At 40.1% G+C, this 20,849-nt stretch overlaps 1 protein-coding gene across 2 annotated transcripts in view; it reads left to right on the top strand.

Moving 5' to 3' along the window:
- Positions 1-20,849, top strand: part of mrtfba (myocardin related transcription factor Ba) — a 42,003-nt gene that overhangs the window by 7,758 nt on the left and 13,396 nt on the right. The window contains exons 2-5 of one of the 2 annotated variants that reach the window (XM_038274101.1): positions 3,031-3,139; positions 9,544-9,786; positions 18,551-18,616; positions 18,775-18,830. In XM_038274101.1, the coding sequence (XP_038130029.1) occupies positions 9,624-9,786; positions 18,551-18,616; positions 18,775-18,830 (285 nt within the window). In that variant the 5' untranslated portion in view covers positions 3,031-3,139; positions 9,544-9,623. The remainder of the gene's footprint in view (positions 1-3,030; positions 3,140-9,543; positions 9,787-18,550; positions 18,617-18,774; positions 18,831-20,849) is intronic. The other variant, XM_038274100.1, reaches the window with a different exon arrangement.

Here is a 20,849-nt window from a genome sequence, read left to right as displayed (position 1 = left end):
CCAATCACAATGGAATGCAAAGCGGTCGGGGTTTTGAGGGCGTGACGACAAAGCTGTGCGACACTGGAGAAAGCACAACAAGGAAGATGTCAACAACTATTGAACAGGTAGTATGCACTGCGGCAGCAGCAGCTTTCAATGGAGCGCTCAATTGAAAGTTTAAAAGTTCTCTTTTCTGTTGCTGTTGTTCAATAAAGGTATGTTTTAAGATCATTTGAGGCGAGAATATTATACTTTAAAGCATCACTATATGGTCCACTTACCGATTTAATGCGTAATAAAAAAAAACACAAAAAAAACCCTCCGAAGTTGAGAAGACCGCGGCGAACAGCGGACCTCCGAGTCTAACGACAGCCAGGGCTAACCGCAGCCCGTCTGCAGCGTCCCTCTCTCGGCATGGTCTGGCTCTGATGGTGATTTTTGACTCTGCTTTAGAATCAGTTTTGGAATGATTAGACTTGGGGTTTTCGTTGAAACGGGAGCAGGAAGAGGCTCTGGCTCTCATTAATTTTTGAAAAGGACGTAATCACCGTTTTACCGAGATCCGTTTGTTTACACTCCCTCACCAGCTTCCTGTCGCACTTCCTACGTCACAGTCAGTTGCGCTCATTGGTCAGAGCGTTGGCCAATAGGCACAGACATGGTTTGAAAGACAACGTGTTGTTCTCATCAACAATCTTCCAATGTCTCATTGATCGGGGCCAGAGTAAATTACACATTTAATCTGACATTTAGTCTGGTTTATCAGGCTAGCAGCCTACATTTATATATTCAACAGTAGAATCGGATCGGTATCGGTGGTTATCGCTGGTTATGCTCGGCCCAGGTATCGGATTGGATAGGGGGAAAAAAACTGGATTGGTGCATTTCTACCAAAAAGCTGAGGGGTTGTGGCAGAGGAAGGACCCCCACCAAACCAGGGTGTCCAAGGGCTGCTGTCCTCCATGTTTAAGGTTCCCCTCCTTCAGCAAACCCGATTACTTTTGAAGGCTTTTTCTGAGCTACAGTCATCTGAATCAGGTTTGTTAAAGCTGACACCACTAAAGCCTGCAGGGACTAACTTTAGACACACCTGTACTAAACTGAATGGAGCTCCTGCCTGTGGGCACAGTGTCAGAACTATCTGTACCTGTTATACCAGCAGCATGTCGACACAGTCATTTGAATAATGAGTTCTGTAGAATGAAAGATAACCAATGAGCCCTGAAAGAAACCAAACTTTAGAGAGAAAAGATTGTTTGGATGTTGGCTTTTAGTGTGAGAAACAGATGGGTTGAGTTTTTTTTTTCTTTGTCAGAAGAGGCCTGACAGCCTGGTGATGGAAAGCATTTCATAGCTTTTACCACACAGCTGAATCACACCCTTGTTTCAGCTCTATGTTGAGTCTTGCCTTCTGTAATTTCAGTGGGTGTTGCACTCAAATAACTAAAATTTTATAAAAACTATGAATGAGTTGTGTAAAAAAAAAAAGATGTTTCTTTTTAATTGAAAAGTTGAAATTTGAATGTTTTAATTGTTCAAGCTAAACATGATCATCATTTTACTCCCATCACGGTAAGAAATGTATTGGATGCTGGTTTGGGTTATATTTCAAATCCCTCTCCTTTTTAATTGAATGCCAGTCACCTATACCTAGCTTTGTTTACACGGAGATAAGTAATTGGAATAATCTTAAATGAGTTTATTGACTGTCTGGTGCATCGAAGCTTAGAAAACATCCCCTTCCACTGCCAGTTTGGGTTTTAACAGCTTGTGTGCGCTGCTAATGGAGTCTATTTTACAAAGATGTTGGATTGAGTTCAGCTTTTCTGTGGGAAGTTCAAATCTGTGGTACCTGAATGTAGTAATAGCTAGTTTCACCCGGGGATTTTCAAGTGGTTCTTCATCATCACCAGCAGATTTATTCCCCACTCATCTTCAAACGCTTGTTCAGGCAGCATCTCTGCTTCCACTGTGTCCGTCCATTTGAATGAGTATAATTCTGAATGCACTGTTGTTTGCCTTCATGTCTCATTATACAAATGAATCGTAATGAGGTGGGCTGTTTATTATCACACTTAAATGTCTTATGCTAGCTTTGCGTCTGTTCAATAAAAAGCATGCAGTAATGAGTTAATAGGAATATGAATCTTTGTTTGCTGGGTTGGTCTCAGTATGTTAGCTTTTTGGGACAAACTTTCATTCTTTCTGCAGCCAGAGGGAAAAACAATGGGCTGGGGAACATTTAGCAATGATGCAGTCTGACGAGTTCTCTGATCTGTTGTTAATTTGGCATTCAGGACAAACTGAACAAACCAGTTTTATCAGGAGGTTTTAATAGTTTTCATTGTCATGATCTAAAACGGAGCAACGCTGCAACCCATCATTTTAGTCTGCTAATCTGCTGACGTTTTTCTAATTATTCAGCAAGTTGCTTGTTAATGAAAGCAATCTGTGTATCCTGTGGTTCTATATTACTGCACAAAGTCACTTCTGTATAGCTGGGTAATCCTCCCTGATGCAGCGACCAAATTAGACTAATTCACCCGTTAATTTTAAAGTAATGACTTTAGCTCTGACAATACTTTTTCCTTGTTAGATCCGCTTTATAGCTAAATTCCTTGAAATAAATTAAACCTTAGCTGTAAGTTATTTACTTGGCATAGAAGTTGCCCTTAAAAAGGGTCTAGCATGCCAAAAAGCTGAAGTTCAAACGGATTATTCTAGGCTGAACACACATGGTATGTTTTCACTAATAAGAACATATATTTATCTTATGTATTCCCTGATCACTGCTATTAACACAGCAACTAAAATAACCAAGAACATGTCTAACAGCCTAAAATCTTTGGTTTGTTCCTTTTTTTATGATGTTTGTTTTCTAAGTAGAGTGTAACATGGTGTTGGGTTTTCACGCCTTTCCCATCCAAACCTTGAAGATGAAAGAAAAACAAATCCTGTCTGATGAAAAACTCTCCTGCTTCCGTTTTATAAAAATAATTTAGCCTTTAGACAGATTGTTTATTTGATCTTACACCTTTTCTCTTCTAGATTCCAACTAAATATCTTCACCTAAGAAGCCAAGACCTAAATAATACATGGGCTGTGATCCCTGTGGTTTTCTATGGAGGACAAGTCCCTGTTTTTAGCTCTTTTGGAGGTCAGTAACATTAAAAAACAACAAGAAAATAGATTATTGGGTCAATAAACTCAAACGTATAGCTGCCAGTTATAAAGTTCTGCTAAATAATTTAGCAAATGTTTTTTTTTTTTTTTTTTCAAACATTGACTAATTCAATTGTTTGCATAAAACTACACCAAACAAGTAACCTATCCTCAATAAACAAAACAAAAAATCATTACTTTCCAATGCACACGCTGTACCTGATTTTTGTATCAGTATTTTAAAACAGCATAGCACTAGGGCTGTGTGATACTTAGGCAAAAGAAAAGTAAAAAGGAATTCCTTTAAACCAACACTAGCTATGTTTACATGGACACAAATAATCGGATTGAAGGCCTGATCAGATCAAAAATGTTTCATGTAAACATGTCAGACTGAAGATTCTAATCCGATTCGGTCCGATCGGATCTAAATTTAATTCCGAAAGAGAGAGGTGGTTTTTGCCGATCGCCATTCCGATTGGCGTCCATGTAAACACCCATTCGGATCTTAAGAGTAAAATAATCTTCACTGCGCATGTGTGCGACGTCAGCGTGACGTTTTTCCGCCTTGTCAACAACAGGAAACCACCGGTCGCTCTCGCTCTCGCTGTGAACAACATGGCGGGAGGAGTCTAGGAACGCCGACTTATACACTCAAGTTCATTTAAAGCTGCAGGAAGCAGGAATTTATCCTTCTCCTCTTCCTCTTTTCTCTCTCCACAGCCCACTCGCTCTCCCACGCCGGTTCAATCGCTCATTCTCTACATTTTCTCTCGGACATTTCGCTGCCAAGCGCTTTTTTCCTCCTCTCTCCGTTTTTCTTTCCGCTCGCTCCGAGCGCATCGTTTGTCAGGCCTCCCAAAAACCAGACGCAGACAGAACTGCCAAGTTTGGCAGGAAGTTCTGCGCATGCTTAAAAGATTTAATCTGATCCAACGCTTGGTACATGTATACACACGTCATGATCGGATCATTTCATTTAGTGTCCATGTAAACGGAGATTTTGAATTTCCGATCAACCAAGGTTTGGATCGGATCGGGGAAATTTTGCGCATGTAAACGTAGCTAATGTGATTTATAGGATTTTTCCTCTGCACTTACCACCATTATTCATGTTTTGGCTCCAGGGTTTCAAATAATGCATTTTTACTAGTGGTGGGCATAGATTATTTTTTTAAATCTAGATTAATCTCACTGTAATCTTGGAATTATTATTAAGATGAATATGAATTCTGAACTGTAGGCCAACATAGTTGGTCAAGATGATTTTTACAGTCAGTAGCTTTGTGTCAGTCAGTCCAAGCTCTAGCCGCAAGGGCTGCTGGGTAATGTCAAGACAGGGAAAACATCACCATTTTACTTAAGTTTTGTGTTAAATAGGGTTGTTTATGTTGGTAATCTTTTAATGCTGAAATGTTCTGGAGGTTGCAGATGTAAGTGTTAACATCGACAGAATCTTTCACCAGGTGCATGTAATATAACAAGCATTTCCTGATCTTTTTGTATTGCATAAATAAGGAGCTTAGCGAATGGAGCTTGGTTTCAGCGCGAGTTGCTTACCTGCTGGCGAACACGCTACAATATCAAGGTCATCATTAGTATAGACCCAGCTCCCAACCCAACTTTGAGAATGGATAACGGGCGATATTTTATCGCCCGATAAGAGTCTGGCGTTAGCACAGCACGTTAATGCCGGTAATAGCCCACTGCTAATTTTTACTATCATTAAATGCTATAAGATCAATAATGTAGTACCTCTGTAGGCTGTATTTAAATTGCCATTACATTGTTTATCATTGTCCAGCCTTACTACAAAAGGCCTGTTAACTCCGTGGAGTTTCATAAAGCCCAGCAAAGCTTCCTTGTTCTGTAATCTTAATAGGCTGTTACTTCTGGCCTTTTTTTGGAAAGTCCAAATTAAATCTGTGATATTTGGAAGAAGATGATGCAGATGGGAGATGACTGTAGCGTTTACTCTTGGTCTAAAACGTATTATTGTTATAAGGCTTTATTCATCACAACTACGATAAACTTTACATTATAAGATTTACAACAAACCACAATTATTTTAAATTGTCATTGATGGCGTTAGTTTTCTAACTATTTCCTCCTTTAGAGTAGCAGAAACTATTGGTATCAAAGCTCTATATTGTATTAAGCGTTTTTTATGTATTTTTTAACTTTTTTTGAGTTTCCTTTTTTGCTAATAGAGGCCCTAGAGCTAAATGATAGCTCAACAGATTTGCCTTCACAAGCCGACCATTATGGTTGTTGCCATAAGTTTCTGCTTGATACTTGTATATGAAACTTTTTTAAAAGTTGTATAGGGAGTAAAATCGTATACAACAGACATGGGAGTCGGAAAGTGAGAAAGAAAGGGGATAAGTGCTAAGGGGAGATAGAGAAATGGACAGGAAATAGGGCATGAAAAGAGAGAAAATTAAGCAAAGCAGCAAAATTAGACAATCAGAAGATATACAGTAACTCCTACAAGTCTGCTTTCATACCAGTATGAGTCAAGAGGGATGGAGAGCATAATAACAGAAGAATTAGACAACAGAGAACCAAAGTAAACATCAAAAATAGGCATCTAGAGCAGCAGGTATCCATTAGTAATACATATTGTTTGTATTTGCTGTCGGGGAAGAGCTTGTCTTTTTTTTTTTTCCTTTTTGGTTTTACTTGCAGTGATGTTCCATCACAGCTAGCCAAAAAACACAGCAAAGCATTTTGAATTATTGATTATCTTTATCATCATTAAGCCATTTAACATCATAAACATGGTGTTAAACAAGTTTTACCATATTGCTAATCTCTAACTGTACTGCTCTTTGCACATAGTTTACGGGAGTTTTATAAATCCTGTTTATTTTTCAGGAATTTAATGTTTTACCACTAGAGCCGTTTTAAATCTAGCTCTGCTGTTCATGAATTAATGGTAGAGGTAACAAACACGCTCCATCCTTTTCAAATTTAGTCACCATTATAACCCTTTGACTTAAATCGTTCTCATAAGAATCTGATTTTCTGCTTTGAAATTATCAAATTTGTGGGTTGTTTTGTTATAGATATTTTGTATTTATTTATTCTTTTAATAAAGGGCTCCCTTTCATTTTTTTCCGATAGAAAAAGAAAAAAATATACACTCTTGACGTCAAACGTTTTGGGTGAATCATTATGGATCAGGTGTTTACAGTCAACTCGGATTTACTGCTCTGCTGCTAATAGTTTCCTCTAAATTGTTTCTATTAGTTTAGAAATCACTGGAAGCTTTAGGACCATCCATCCATCCATCCATCCATCCTCTTCCACTTATCCGGGGTCGGGTCACGGGTGTAGAAGCTTCAGTAGGGATATCCAGACGTCCTTCTCCCCAGCCACCTAGGCCAGCTCCTCCAGGGGAATCCCAAGGTGCTCCCAGGCCAGCCGAGAAACATAGTCCCTCCAACACATCCTGGGTCTCCCCCTGGGCCTCCTCCCGGTGCCTGGGACACCTCACCAGGGAGACGTCCAGGAGGCATCCTAATCAGATGCCCGAGCCACCTCAACTGGCTCCTCTCGATGTGGAGGAGCAGCAGCTCCACTCCGGATGACTGAGCTCCTCACCCTATCTCTAAGGGAGAGCCCAGACACAATACGGAGAAAACTCACTTCAGCCGCTTGTATCCGGGATCTCATTCTTTCAGTCACGACCCAAAGCTCATGACCATAGATGAGGGTAGGAACATAGATCCACCGGTAAATCGAGAGCTTTGCTTTTTGGCTCAGCTCTCTCTTTACCACCACAGACCGGTACAGCGCACGCTTCACAGCAGATGCCGCACCAATCCGCCTATCGATCTCCTGCACCATTCATTAATGACTTACTTTCATCATATCAACCTTACAGAACACTCAGATCTTCTGGTTTCTGTCTACTTTGCATCCCTACAACCCAAACCAAACATGGTGAAGCAAACTACTAGACAAACAACCAAAACACCAATTTTTTTTTTTAAATCAAGGCTTAAGATCCTGCTGTTTAGAGCTGTAAACAAAGCAGTAAACAAATTCAGGTGAAAAGCTGCTCTAAACAAAACATCTTCTAACACGTTAACCTTCTACCTACAATTATCAGGTATATCTGGTTGATGGTCGTTATGATTTTTTGGGACTTCTGGTGTGAATTTAAAGACTTTAATGCACATTTGTTCTGATGTTTATAAGATGTAAAGCATTTTCAATTGCCTTGACTGAAATGTGCTATGAAAATACATTTTTATTCATTTACTTACTCTAAATGTTTGGCTTTATAGATGCCTGCCCACACCTTACCTGAAAGCATTTATTCAGAAACATTTATTAATTATTGATAATTATTCAAGCTGGGTGTCAATTCAAATCTCCAGAATTGATTCAATTCTCAATATTTAAAATTGTTTATTTTCCATCTGAACCAGTCCAATCTCAAATTGTGTTGCTGAAATTAAAACTTTTCTTTAGCTGATCAGATACTAGTATTATATTAACATTTAACAGCAATTTATTTGATTGATTGATTGATTGATTGATTGATTGATTGATTGATTGATTGATTGACTTTATTGATCTCATAGTGGAGAAGTGTATTTGTTACATCAGCTCAAATAGTCAAAGAAGAAGAATGTGCCAAAGGAAGAAAAATGTGTATGGGATATATAAACAGTGCGTCCATATATGAGTTTTTTTTTTTGTTTAATAGTAAAGTAATACTTGTTAATAGTGGCTGTAAGAACTGTGAAAATGCTTTTTTTTTATTGAGCTTTGGTATTATTTGGTATTATGATCTATCATTGATCCTTAGGAATTAATGAGAATCAGTTTAAAGCTACTAATTATTTAAATTATGTTTGTTTTGTTTTTATTATAATTGACTGTCCAAGTTGAACCCGTATGTTTTTTCAATTAATTTTCAGTAAATTTGCTTCTCTGTGTATGAAAATAGTGCTTGACACAATTATCTACACTCTTTTCTGCTGAAGTGACAAACCATAGCAGGTTCATCTGCTGCCTAAGTGAATGTATTTGCCATTCATTTAGGAACGCAATTATATTTCATAACCGGTATTAAAGCACCATACTTTCCTCAGATCTCCTTTACATATCAGTCTGCAGCTCATCTGAGCTCGAGCTCAACACATCACATCGAATATGGCCTGGTTTTACTGAAAACCTAGAGTTCTATCCTATTTTTAGTGCCAAATCTAGTCATTTAGTCTTTAGTTCATTCATAAATCTCTCAGTTGGATGCTCTTGCTTTGAGGTAGCTGGATGGAGAGCTCTGCTATCCAAGGCTGGCAGACAGTGGTCAGCACTCTGCTCACAATATCCCACTGTTTATGGGAGTAAAAGAAAACCCTTTACAGGGCCCTGTGATGTAACCCTTTTTATCAACATTAATTAATATAGAAGCCTGAAATTGTAATTAAATAATACTAAAATGTAATTAAGACTCAAATGGACTCAGATCATTGTTATTGTTCTCTCTTCCCTGTAGTCTAATTATTAAGAGATGCTTTAAAGCAGAATTATTAAAGACAGGTCTTCTTCTCCAACAACCTGAGCTAAGGAGCTAGATTTGAGCAGCAGTGTAGTTTCTATTTGTCAGGTTTGGTTGTTTATACTGGAGAAGAGTTGGATTTTAATTAGCACTGAGTTATTCCTCACATAGTCTCATAATCCTAACAGTCTGCTATACAAGAGCCTTGCCGTAGAGAGGTTCTTGGTCATTACGCGTTGACCAACAAAGTGATCAAAGGGGAATCCATGACTTCCTGGTTGGTCCTTAAATTTGACCCCTAATGTTGTTAAAAGGAAGATGAAAATACCCTGAATTGCTGAGAGAATTTCATGGCAGACATTCCTCTCCCTGTAAGGCCGTCTGAGAGGGAGGAGGATAAGCAAAGCATGGAGGCAGAAAGCTTTAAAGCCAAAGGCAACACATCAAGGGGGTTACTTTAGGATTAATCTGATCCTTTGAAGGAGCGATAAAGGAGGTTCAGGTGTGAGCTCCATGGATACTGCTGCAGTGTTTTACCCCGTTTGAAACCAGAGTGTTTAGCCATTATAAGAGGCTCCTCTCAACACTGACGACATTCATGTACGGTCTGACATTGTTTCCCTGAGCAGCAGTTTGAAGGGATTATTCAGCATAATAACCAACCAGGCTTCTGTAATGAGCAACTTGGGCTCAGGCTGAGCTCTTCCAGATGGCTGAAGTGAAATGCCACCCTGAGCATTTCACCAGTCATCATGGAGGGAAGATGACTGCTCAGAGTTACTGGGGATTTTGGAGCCTTTTCAAAATGCCACTTTCTTCCAGGTGAAATTTCTTATTTTATTATTTCTTTCTCAATAACTTTTTTTCTTTCTTTTTTACAGGTAGCAAGGAGGCATAACGCAAAGGGACTGTGACCCAGATCCCTCTCACTTTCTGATCCCAGCCCCCCTCCTGAGAAAGGATGGAGCCCTGGAGTTCTCAGGGGCAGCTCGGAGCAGAGGGGGACTGCGAGATGTCCAATCTGCTGGTGCCGAGCCCCCAGAGTGAGGCGGTGACCCACGAGTTGGAGGAACTGTCCCTGCAGCCCACACAGAGCCTGCCTCCTCTCAATGAACGCAAAAATGGTGAGAACACGCTTCCTCTGCATAAACCTCACGCTATGTTCTCCGCTTTTATGCCCACACTGACCTGATATTTCCTCTGAAGCTATGCAAAGCCTATTTTAGTCATCAGAGGTGCAGCATGTGTTTAGAAGTTGTTCAACATCATCTAAACTGCAGGACCAAGTGGTGGATTTATTAAAGGTTAGAGGTTGTAGGGCAGCTGAAAGTTGTCTAAAAGATGAACAGAAGGGGTGAACTAATTATTGTTGGGTTGTACGTCCAAACTGAAAGTCATGTTTTATTTAGGTAGGTTTCTGTGGCAGAGCTGGGGATCCTCTTTAGGATGAAAGCATTTTTTATCCCTGTTTAAGATCTATCTTAAATATAAAAAGACTAGGGGCGTGCTTTGGTGGCGCAGAGGTTAGCGCACACCACCCATGTACAGAGGCCTTATGCTATGTTCACACCTAAAGCAGCAAAAGCAGCAGGAGCAGCTAGTTTACATGCAAAGTAAACGGTTGATGTGCATCACGGCACAGCACAACGCCGTGCAGCGTGTCTGAGCAGCTGAAGCAACACCTCATGCGCTTCTGAGCATCTGATGCACGGGAAGCGCTGCAAACGCAGCAGCTGCTGGAGTTGGAAAAAATGAACTTTTGCTGCTTGACGTGCCACATCAACCAAACAGAGAAGCTGATCTGGGAGCTGGCAGGGAGAGAGACACATCACTGATGATACAGATCACTGATCACTACTCTGAAACAGTTTATTAATGCCTAAATTAACTTACAATGGCGAAATCTGCCGGCGAAATATGTTCACTTTTATTAGATACATGAAAAACGCCTTCCAGCCACAGCGGCAAACCGCGGAGAGGTGACCGGGACAGAGGCTGCTGTTGAATGGGATTCCTAGTGACGGCGCACCGCCTGTATGTGGGGGTCTGAGCGGCTCCGACAGAGAAATAATATTTGAAGGCAGGATGATAATCTGGATGAACTGACTGCATAGGTGTAGTTTTCAGGTAAACTTTCTCACTTAAAAACATATTAAAACTACTTTTTACCCAATGATTACAGCATATATAGCTGCCATTGTTACAGACAACGAAAGGATAGTGTAGCGCCACCCAACGCGCATCAGACCAACTTTTCGACCATGCAACCGGAGCAGCAAAGATGCTTCAGCCGCATGTCAGAACTAACCTTGTACAAGCATAAAAAATGAAGCAGCACACGTGTTTTTGCTGCTCTTGCTGCTTGCGGTCTGAACGTAGCATAAGTCCTCGACGCAGCCAACCTGGGTTCGAATCAGTCTGTGGTCCTTTGTTGCATGTCTCTCCCCCTTTCTCATACGCCCTTTCCTGTCAGCTTACTGTCCAAAAAAAAAAAAAAAAGAGCCACTAGTGCCGTAAAAACTCAAAAAATATATATATAAATAAAAAGACATTTAGAAAACTTCCATCATTACTCAATCTAAATTGTGTCAATATTAAGTATCAGTTTTTGCAATACCAGAAAATTCAAGGAGAGAAGAAGGTTGAAATCTTAAGTAATACACTAAAAAACAGTGTTTCCTTGTGGCAAGAAAGTCCTGGGTTGGACTTGGCCTTTTCTTCATGGATTTTCTTTCTGTTTTCGCTCTGCATGTGCAGGTTCTCTACAGGTACTACGACTTCCTCCGATACCCAAAAACATGGGCAAAAGGTCTCTAAATTTGAGAAATGGAAAATATTCTTGAGTGAAAGAACATTCAGAACCTTGCCACCTTGTCCAGGTCTGTCTAACTGCTACATACTAAAGTAAACTGCTGTAGGTTCAATGGGGTCAATGTATCTCCAATCAGAAAGAGGCAGATCCAGTTTCACTTCCACGGGAGGAAACCTTCAACATTAAAGTCAGGTTGAAGTTTTCTACAGAAAATGTGGACAAAGACCACAACTTCTGGATTAATGCTTATTGGACAGATGAGTCTAAAACTGAATAATTTGGAAAACAAAAGCAAGGATAGGTTTTGGCTAAACCAGATTTAGTATTCTAGGAGCAGAACATCATAGTAACTGTGAAACGTAGTGGTGTCATGGTTTGGGGACGTTTTACTGCTGCCAAAACTGGTCAACTTATTATTATAGGGCACAGAAATAATTCTACCATGTCTGACAGGTAGTTTAGGAAAACATGAGACCATGTGGGTGAGCTTAAAGCTGAATGTGAACTGAATCAGCCAACATAACGATTAACCCAAAATACATTAGTGAATCCACCAAGAACTGGCTGGGAAAGGAGCGCTGGAAGCTTCTGGTCTCAGTCGAAGCCTAAATCTTGATCTTATCAAAGTTCTGTGGGACGACTGAACATTAATTTTACACCTCAAAGCGTCATCTGTGCAGTTAGTTCCTCAGTTGTTGTTTGGAACGACACCTTTACTATTTTTTTTGTAGTTTCACACTAACAGCTCTGCAGGAGGAGAGATCACATCTTGGGCATTTCCTGGATTAGCTTCTCTGATTGGTTTAGATTTACCGAATTCAGCATGACGCTGTGGACGCTCAAAGGGCGGCTAGATTTGCCGCTGTCGATGCTCAAATCGGGCGGCAGGACCTCTAGACGCCACTTGATTACGTCTACCATAGGCTCTGAATGTAAACCAGACACCTTAGCTGAAAACAAGTTCTGTATGACCACGCCATAAGAGAACAACAGTCACTATAGGAACAGTTGAGCACAAAACAAGCTCAGATACAAGCTTGAAGACTCCATGACATGCAGGGTTTTGGACATTCTGCAAAGGGATGATGAAATCTGTGAGATTCCTCTGAAAAACAAACCAAATGGCAAATGAGTTCCCGCCCTGCAGGGACCCGCACTGCACAGTAATGACACAGCATGCTGGCTCTGCAGTTATCCAGTTACTGCTTCTTTTCCATTTTCTGAAATGCAAATAGATGAAAGTACCGCTATTAAACATGTTTTCGGCCTTTTTATTTTCTGATTTAAGGAACGTCTAGAAATAACCACAGCAGATGTATCCCAGTCACTCACAGCATATAGATTCTCATCTCCAAGATGATTTTTTCTCATATTCTTCTTGCATTTTAAATCATAAGAACTGATCTGTCAATATGCTTTAAATACTCCCACTTGTCGTTTTGTCCTTCTGTCCATCCAATATCATAATCCCAATTAAAGATTAGTTTATATTAATGTTTTATAGTCTTTTCTCCAGCTGCTGTCTCTGCTGTAAACAAGGCAATTATCATCATCTTTCTAAGTTGCCAGTGCGTTAGCTTTTCCAGACTTTTCCAGTGTTGTGGAAGCAAAACCTTAGAGCTCCCTCTGACACTGATGAATGGGTTTACCGTTATCAGGCTTTAGGAGCGGCTCTGATTCACAGCAGAACTTCCCTCCTTCTAATCAGGGCTTAGATGGCTGAAAGAGATCAGTTTAGGTATTCGGTCGGGTTGGCTTGCTCTACTAAATCTGATTGGCTGGGTGTTTAATCGGAGTTCTCCCAGACTGGATCCAACACATTTTACCATCAACCCTGAAAGATTTTGGGGTTTTTTGCACGTGCTCTTGCCCTAATATGCAGGAACGTGTTGAAGCGTTCTCCTGGTGGAAAGTTTTGCAGGAATTTCAGCAATAGTAGCACCCACTCATCATGTCGGCTGCTGTCATTTCCCCTCCATTGAGATCTCGCACCTCATACTTTCCACCATGTAAGCCCTTCCCACAGCTTTGTCAACCGCAGAGTCCTCTCTCTCAGTGTCAGCCACGCAGGTGTTGATGTGTCTGCCATCATGACGGCTCCTCGGTTTCAAAGCTTAGATGGAAAAGGAAAGGCTACTCCGCTGCTGTCAGCAGAAATAGGCGGTAATGGTAAACTCTGCCTGTCATTGAGTTCTACCGAAACTTTGAAAATGGGGATTGGAGCAGCTCTCCAGTCATCTCGTCTGTATTAGGTTAACTTCTGAAATGCTTTTTCGCTGCTGAGGGATAATCATATTAAAATCCCACAGGTCTTATATGGCCTCAGCGAAGTGAAGTGACAGTGTCAGACTATTTATTTTCATAGAGGTCAAGTGTTCTGGTGAAGCTGCCAAAAAATGTCTGTCTTGTATTTTCTTCTGGCCTCTTCTATGAAAATTGTGGAAACTTTTGGTGAAATACTTACCACCACCCCCCTCCCCCATGAATCTGAATCCAGCTTCGATTCCCCAGAGCTGCCTGTTTGTTCACTGTTTAAAAATAGCTAACGGAGACATTTTTTTATCCTTCCATGCTGTTTCATCTCATCTGGCTTAGTTTTTTCTGTTTGGTTTCTACAGGTTATAAAGATTGTTCATTTTAGTGTCTGTAGTAAAATATTAACCCTGCCTGCAGGCCGTATTCCTACGGTATTTCCACACTGGAATCCAGCTCGTACCGCTCCCGCTTCAGACGGTCACGTTGCACTATTATGGTTTAAGTTGGGACATATAGCTGTGACAAAATCAAGAGCTTTGTGATTAAGAAAACAAAGTAAAAACATTTCAAAGGCATCGACAAGAAGCCATATTTCTGCTTGGAGGACAAAAAAGTCTGATTACTTCCCCTCTGGAGTTGGTGGTTGGGCTGTTTTTTTTTAAATTGTGCCAAGCAATGTTTGTCATTCCTGCTCTGTGATGTCATTCCTCTCTCCTCAGACCATTCAGGTCAAAGGTCATAGCATGTGTGTCAGGCGGAGCAGCAGCACTTCCCAGAGGAATTTGGAACCGTTGGATTAACTGGAAGTCGGTCGGAATAACGTAGAACATTCAAACTGTGGTTCAAGCAAATCTAACTTAGAAATCTGTTCAGAAAAACATGGACCCAGATTACTGTTCAGGTTTTCCTCTTGTCTCTCTCTGGTGACGGTTTCTATAGTTCTGTATTGTGGAGGCAGCTCAGATTAAGTGGAGCAGCATCACCCGCATGTTTACCAGCACTGTTCAAACACAACCCTGTTCTGCTGCAGGTCTTTCAGTGAAAAGAAAAGTCTCTGAATGACCATATATGTTCTACACATCACTTGTTTATTTCTGTTTTACTGAATGTAGCACCTTTGGGATTTGTAGACAATGATAACCAGACCAGATCAGTTAAGTTTGCTTCTACTGCTGGGATACAGATGCTCCTCTGAGCTTTTGTGAAATGCTGAGTCAGATACTTAGCAGTTCCTCAGAAGTTACCCAGAGCCTGAGTCGCCCTCGGCCGTTTGAGCTGCGGTACAGTCAGAAAACCCCCTTCCACGCCGATTGAAGGGGAAGTAAGTGTGAAGTCAAAAGGAGCTGGGTGCCAGTCACCTAATATAAACATCAATGTTACTGAGGCCCAGAGAAACTGTCCATTGGCCCATTATGGTTTCACTTTAATTCTATGCTGCGCAGAACTGCTGGGATTTAATCACAGAGTCTGGGCCGACACGTTTTTGTTGTGTTTGGCTGGTATTGAGGGGACACTGATGTAAAATGGTGTTCTAGATTGAGGCACAGATCCTCAGTAAATACAGAAACAGTTTTAGGGCAAAATCAATGTGAGCATCCCGCTTTTTTGTTCACTTATGCTGTTCAACAGAAATTCACTGATCTAAACGCTGAGATATAGACCAGAAGTCTTCAAATCTGGGGACATGAAACTATTGAATTATTGGCAAAACCACACTAATACTGCTGGTACTGGTTAATAGTAAAATTGTCTTGTTTTTGCTGCAGAGGGATACATGCAGAAGTTTTATTTTTATTTTTGAACTCTTTCACAGCTTCTATGAAACGTAACAACTGAAATTTTGTTTGACGCATATCTGAAAGGAAGCAGGAATAAAGGAAACGGATGAGCTCATCAGGAAGGCAGGCTCTGTCCTAGGATGACGCCTGGAGACGGAGCAGGTGCTAGGAGACAACAGCCGTCTGACAAAAATAAAATCATTGTTGGAAAACGTCTCACGCCCTGTTCAGGGAGCTGCAGCAGAGACAGACTGCTGTACTTTAGATGCACTAAGGCGCATTATCACAGATCCCTCCTCCTAGAAGACAGTAAAATCAGCATTGTTCCAGTTATTATCAAATGTTAACAACCCTGCTGTTCTTGAATACTTGTATTAATAATAAATAGTCTAGTGGTATTTTTTAAATAATTGTAGAAACATGTTTTGTGCGTTCAAGGTCCTCATTACCCAGCCTAGTTGCATACTACTTTTAAAAGTTCTTATTTTGTGTGTGTGTGTGTGTGTGTGTGTATATATTAGGGCTGGGCGATAATTCAATAACGATATATATCGATCGATAGACGTGTGGCGCAATAGAAAAAAAGAGGGTCGATAAAAGTTCGATAAAAAAGATACGCAGTTTTCCTTCCTTCTCATTGTAGCCTAGCATGTAGGTTTATGCTAGTCACTGCTTCCTCCCAACCAATCACAATCGCGGACCCAGGCACGACGTCACCAAGCGCCGCCCTCTCAAACCTCAACACAGAGCACATGAAGATGTGCAGCAAGGAGAGGCGGAGGAAATTGTTGCAAAGAAAGGTTTTTGTAGTTCGGCAGTCTGGCAGTATTTCGGTCATGGCAAGTCGGACCAAAAACAAACCACAGTCATCTAGAAAATGTGTCGGGAACCAGTGAAAACCAGTCTGATAACGAAACCAACTTTTTTTTTATCATCTCAGCCGCTCACAGCCGCAGGAGTACGAGCTGTGTAGGCCCCGACGCGGCTCTCCTCCGAGGAATCTTCGGAAAATATATATATATATTCAGTTTTGGGCAGTTTCCCACGTAGTTCTAACAATTGAGATAAAAATGCTGAGGGGCCAGAAACTTCAAAGTAATAACTCAGGTTAAAGCAGGAAACGGGGGCGGCGGTGGGGGGGGCATTTATTTATTTGTTATATTTATTTTGGTCACTTTTCTGGTCACTTCAGTTTATTCTTTGTCAGTATTTAATAACATAACTCAGGTCTCTTAAGTTATTTTTCTTTAAAACAATTCTGTTATGGTTAAAAAAAGTTGGTTAAATAAAGATTTAATTCGAAGTCGAAGTGTTTTTTATTAAAATTCAATCATTTAGCAATATTATAAAAAGTCCAGGCAGAGCTGCACATAAAATATAGTTTCAAATCTTTTCAATAATTATCGATATCGATCAATATGCATTTTTTTTTATCGATAAGCTTTTTTTCTATATCGCCCATATACACTATATTGCCAAAAGTATTTGCTCACCTGCCTTGACTCACATATGAGCTTAAGTGACATCCCGTTCCTAATCCATAGGGTTCAATATGACGTCGGTCCACCCTTTGCAGCTAGAACAGCTTCAACTCTTCTGGGAAGGCTGTCCACAAGGTTTAGGAGTGTGTTTATGGGAATTTTTGACCATTCTTCCAGAAGCGCATTTGTGAGGTCGCACACTGATGTTGGACGAGAAGGCCTGGCTCTCAGTCTCCGCTCTAATTCATCCCAAAGGTGTTCTATCGGGTTGAGGTCAGGACTCTGTGCAGGCCAGTCAAGTTCATCCACACCAGACTCTGTCATCCATGTCTTTATGGACCTTGCTTTGTGCACTGGTGCACAGTCATGTTGGAAGAGGAAGGGGCCAGCTCCAAACTGTTCCCACAAAGTTGGGAGCATGGAATTGTCCAAAATGTCTTGGTATGCTGAAGCATTCAGAGTTCCTTTCACTGGAACTAAGGGGCCAAGCCCAGCTCCTGAAAAACAACCCCACACCATAATCCCCCCTCCACCAAACTTTACACTTGGCACAATGCAGTCAGACAAGTACCGTTCTCCTGGCAACCGCCAAACCCAGACCCGTCCATCAGATTGCCAGATGGAGAAGCGCGATTCGTCACTCCAGAGAACGCGTCTCCACTGCTCTAGAGTCCAGTGGCGGCGTGCTTTACACCACCGCATCCGACGCTTTGCATTGCACTTGGTGATGTATGGCTTGGATGCAGCTGCTCGACCATGGAAACCCATTCCATGAAGCTCTCTGCGCACTGTTCTTGAGCTAATCTGAAGGCCACATGAAGTTTGGAGGTCTGTAGTGATTGACTCTGCAGAAAGTTGGCGACCTCTTCGCACTATGCGCGTCAGCATCCGCTGACCCCGCTCCGTCAGTTTACGTGGCCTACCACTTCGTGGCTGAGTTGCTGTCGTTCCCAAACACTTCCATTTTCTTATAATACAGCTGACAGTTGACTGTGGAATATTTAGGAGCGAGGAAATTTCACGACTGGATTTGTTGCACAGGTGGCATCCTATCACAGTTCCACGCTGGAATTCACTGAGCTCCTGAGAGCGACCCATTCTTTCACAAATGTTTGTAAAAACAGTCTGCATGCCTAGGTGCTTGAATTTATACACCTGTGGCCATGGAAGTGATTGGAACACCTGATTCCAATAATTTGGATGGGTGAGCAAATACTTTTGGCAATATAGTGTATATATAGTCTTGTTTATCTGTATGCATTCATTTGCTTCTGACATATGTGGAAGGTTTTCTTTTCTATTCTGGGTAACACTAAGTTGTCACTCTTCCTCTTCTAAATGCAAACCTGTTGTGTTGTCAGGTTTGAGCTGCCTAATGTCAGCAGGATGTGACTTGCACCTCATGGTGTTGAAAGATGTTTAGGTTTTAATTGTCTTCCTCATTTTAATTTCCTCTTCTCTTTTTTAACCGGTTACCTCATCTGTCTACTTTTTTCTCACACTTTTCTTCTTTCACGTCCAATGTTTGCCGCCTCACAAACTGTCCCCCCTGTTCTTGCAGTGCTGCAGTTGAGGCTTCAACAGAGGCGGACTCGGGAGCAGCTGGTGGACCAGGGCATCATGCCTCGTGAGTAACAGACACGGCCACTGAACCCCTAACGTGATGTGGGGGTGTTTAAAATAACAGATCGCTTCCTGCTGAGATCCCAGTTGGTGAACAGGACTTTGAGGCTGCTTGCCACATGATGACAGGTCTGAAGTTGATGTCTTTGTCATGTGTTGCAGCTCTGAAGAGTCCAGCAGCTTTCCATGGGCAGATTCGCAGCCTGGAGAGAGCTAGGGTGAGAAACTTAGTTTGAACACAAACTTAACGCATTCATTTTTGGGTTTAATGTGGTTTTTATTTATACTCTAAAGTGAAAAAGAGTTTTTCACCAGAAACAGGGTTTCCACAGGTCATTAAAAATCATTAAAAGTCATTATTATTATTTAAATTAAGGCCTTAATTGGCATGAAAATTCATTAAATGTGATTATCGTGTTATTTAAAATGCTTTAATAAAAAAAAACCTTTATAAAAACAACTTGTCAGATATATCATATACATATATCTATAAATATATCTAGATTTTTAATGCTCTTTGAAATAATTTTAATACCATCAGAAAGAACCCATGACTCTCCCCTACAATATTCATATTCATATATATATATATATATTATATATATATATTCATATATATATATATATATATATATATATATATATATATATATATATATATATATATATATATATATATATATATATATGAATATGAATATTGTAGGGGAGAGTCATGGGTTCTTTCTGATGGTATTAAAATTATTTCAAAGAGCATTAAAAAGCATTAAATCAGAGTTCCTCATTCCTTTATAAACCCTGAGGAAATCAACTGGAATGCCTCCCAAAGGATGAATTATGTAGATATAAACTGTTGTCAGAAATACAGAAATAAAATGTTATTGTTGTGAGTTTGTATCATGAAGCAGAGGCACAAATGACTATTATTCATTAACTTTTGTGGTCCTACGAGCTATGGTTACATTTCCCCCATCCAATCTAAACCATGGTTGATGGGAAACTCAAAACTCTGTTGACATTGCATGTATGCACAGTGATTATTTTACTCCAAAGATCTGAATTGGTGTAAAAATGGATGCCATTGCTAATGCCGTTTGGTTACAACTACTTCCCTCTTTGGAAATGAAATTGCTTTCCAATCGGAATGATTTGGATTAGAATCTTCATTATGACATGTTCTCCATGCAACATTTTTGACCTGATCACACCTTTAATCTGATTAGTTGTGTCCATAAAAATGTAGCTGACAATGCACTGGAAGGAAAGGGAAACGCGACATGAGTTGTTTTTTATTTTCTAAGCTGCAGAATGCTTTATGAAGTCAGAGGTTTTCATCTGCTGTATTTTTCCCCTGAATTATGGGAGCATTTAGACCTCATTTTCCTTATTCGCTTTGTGCCTGATTTTCAAATTGATTTGATTGCAGACGTTACACGAACCTGCCTTAATTCCTCCTGTTTTAATCACAATCAGATATTTAAACCAGGCAGACTCATAAATCATATGTTCACATAATCAATACCAGTCATTTCTAATTTATCGTCTCTTTATAATCATTTATTTCAAGTGGAGGCTGAAATGGAAAATGTGTTTTTGTCTTTGAACATATTCATGAAAAACCCTCTGTTATTTCAGGGTTCAGTGTTTTCCACATTTGATGCTGTCTGGCTTTTTATTTAAAATATGTTAATGTCATTTGATTTGATTTTTTTTTTATCCTGCAAAATAAAGGAAATGGGATTTTTCCAAATCTGGCTAAGTTTGGAAATATAAAAAAGCGAGTATCTAAATAGTCTGTTCCTCAGGTTTTATTTTTTATTCCATGAGCTAATACACACAAAAAAAATCTGAATTTATAAAAGATTAGAAATAAAATGATTACAGCTATCTTTATTCAGCACAATGAGAAATAAATTGATGAAAAGTGACTTTTTTTTTTGTCATGAAGGAGGTGTTTAATTTTCTTCTAGGTTTCCAATTTAACTCTAGGTTCTTAAATTGTGGCAACTTGGTTTTAGGGTTGTTGTTTTGTCCACAAGTAACATTAAAATAACCTTGAACCAGACTGATTAAAGCTAGTTATGTTTTCTTATTAAAATAAAAATGTTTCTATGAATCGATGATGTCTAAAACGGATGGGAAAATCAAGAAAACTGCATTGCAGAATTCAGACTTTTAGATTTTGTATCCTTGGAATCTTTGCAAATTATATGCATGGAGGGACATTAATTTTTGGA

This window comes from Cyprinodon tularosa, unplaced genomic scaffold (genome assembly GCF_016077235.1).
Source record: "Cyprinodon tularosa strain WSP-4 unplaced genomic scaffold, ASM1607723v1 ctg90, whole genome shotgun sequence".
In the NCBI taxonomy this organism is placed as follows: domain Eukaryota; kingdom Metazoa; phylum Chordata; class Actinopteri; order Cyprinodontiformes; family Cyprinodontidae; genus Cyprinodon; species Cyprinodon tularosa.
Note: the sequence above shows the minus strand (reverse complement) of the source record. Positions and strands in the feature narration are given on the sequence as shown.